We start from the raw sequence: 1,611 nt of genomic DNA, 5'->3' as shown, positions 1-1,611 counted from the left end.
CCTGATGTCCTTCAGCCAGAAAAAAAAAGCTTGTCCAGGACTTAAACCAAGGTTTCTGAAGTTATCTTGTGAATAGAACTATGTATATTGTGAATGTAATCTGTTATATTATATTCAGGCTAGCCAGCTGAAAGTCGTATGGCTGGCCAAATCTTCATGGTAAACACAGATATTTATGGAAAGTGAAGAGTTGCTTGTTCTGGGAGAGGAGATTCAAGCAGAGGATTCAGCAGGTAGGAACAGAGTGTGAGGCTGATGGAAGGATGAAGCCTTGAATGCCAAGCCAATGAGGCAGTACTCTGTTGATTTGTTGTTTGGCTAAGGACAAGAGATCGAGCTTGACAATTCTGCAGTTGGATACACACACACACACACATATGACTAATCTAGTCATAGACTGAAGAGGGAGCATCCAGTGGCAGGGAGACCAGTCTGTGGCTAACTACAACAGTTCTGAAGGAGGCTAAGGTATTCTCAGGTACTCTCAAGCTTCTCTGAGGCAGAATCAACTCAATGACCGTGAGTTGGGTTTGGTTTGCTTCTCCAACTTCTGAGCAGCACACACAGCCACAAGTTCACTTCCCAATCCCATTGTGGGGGTAAAGAGAGACTGACATCCTCCTCCCATCTCTCCCTACAGGTTGTGCTACTTCGACGTCCATATCGCTAGACAAAGCTCTTGGAGAATCATGAGGATTTTATTTTCGTACCAGGCATCTAGATTGCTCTGGCTCACGAAGCCACCTGGCCAGAAATTTCACACAACTCACCAGCTTTGGGGACCTCTGACTCTTAATGACTTTGAAGCCATAAATCGCTGTGAAAGGGCATTGCCCAAGAACTTCAACTTTGCTGGGGATGTGCTGGACCAGTGGTCTCAAAAGGAGAAGGTGCGTATGTATGATGATCGGCTTCCATTGGATGGGTGCTGCCCACTTCATTTCTCAGTCTTCCGTTTTCTTGTTCTTCAGGCCACTTGGCAAATTTCACTTAACTCTTCCATCCCTCTTGTTTTCCAAATGCCCTTCTCTCTTTCTGAGGAAGATGTTTGACCCTAAACTCCGTCTCATTAGCTGTCTTTCTCTGGAGCCTCCACGACATTCACAGACTTTGTCCTCTTCTCTTTCTTTCGCCTCCGCATCTCAGCAGCAGCTTGGCTCCTAGTTCATTGTTCAGGCTGGCAGCAGGCTTATCCAAAGGGCAGTCATCCACGTTTCGGTTTCGGGATAGAGCCTCACCTACGAAGAGTCACAGCTGAAGTCATTAGCAAAGGAGAGAATTAGAAGTTGAGGATAATGCAAGGGAGCATGTCCAACTGAGAGTTTATATCCTCAGGACAAAGCCCCTGTTTTCAGACCAACCCACCCCTCCCCCCCAGTTAGGTACTGAGCTTACCAGTGCTTACCAAAAACGAACTCAAGAACCCAGACTCAGAAGATGACATTAGCTGCTAGACAGGTTGTTGTCTGGTTGTCATCAAGTTGATTCCAACTCACAGTGACTGTGTGAACAGAGTCAAACTGCATCAGTGGGTTTTCCAAGCAGACCCCCCGGCCCACCGTCTAAGGCACTTCTGAAATGTTCAAAATGTCCATATTTCACTTAGGGGTA

At 46.4% G+C, this 1,611-nt stretch overlaps 1 protein-coding gene across 2 annotated transcripts in view; it reads left to right on the top strand.

The window, feature by feature from the left end:
* Positions 1–652: 652 nt before the first annotated feature.
* Positions 653–1,611, top strand: part of LOC101638070 (acyl-coenzyme A synthetase ACSM4, mitochondrial) — a 29,690-nt gene continuing 28,731 nt past the window's right edge. For both annotated transcript variants that reach the window (XM_004705739.2, XM_045285822.1), the window contains exon 1: positions 653–890. In XM_004705739.2, coding sequence (XP_004705796.1) covers positions 690–890 — 201 coding nt within the window. In that variant the 5' untranslated portion in view covers positions 653–689. The remainder of the gene's footprint in view (positions 891–1,611) is intronic.

The sequence above is a fragment of the Echinops telfairi genome, unplaced genomic scaffold (assembly GCF_000313985.2).
Source record: "Echinops telfairi isolate 266 unplaced genomic scaffold, ASM31398v2 ScPeMD7_5;HRSCAF=22, whole genome shotgun sequence".
In the NCBI taxonomy this organism is placed as follows: Eukaryota; Metazoa; Chordata; class Mammalia; order Afrosoricida; family Tenrecidae; genus Echinops; species Echinops telfairi.
The sequence above is the reverse complement of the archived record's forward strand: the minus strand, read 5'-3'. Positions and strand labels throughout refer to the sequence as shown.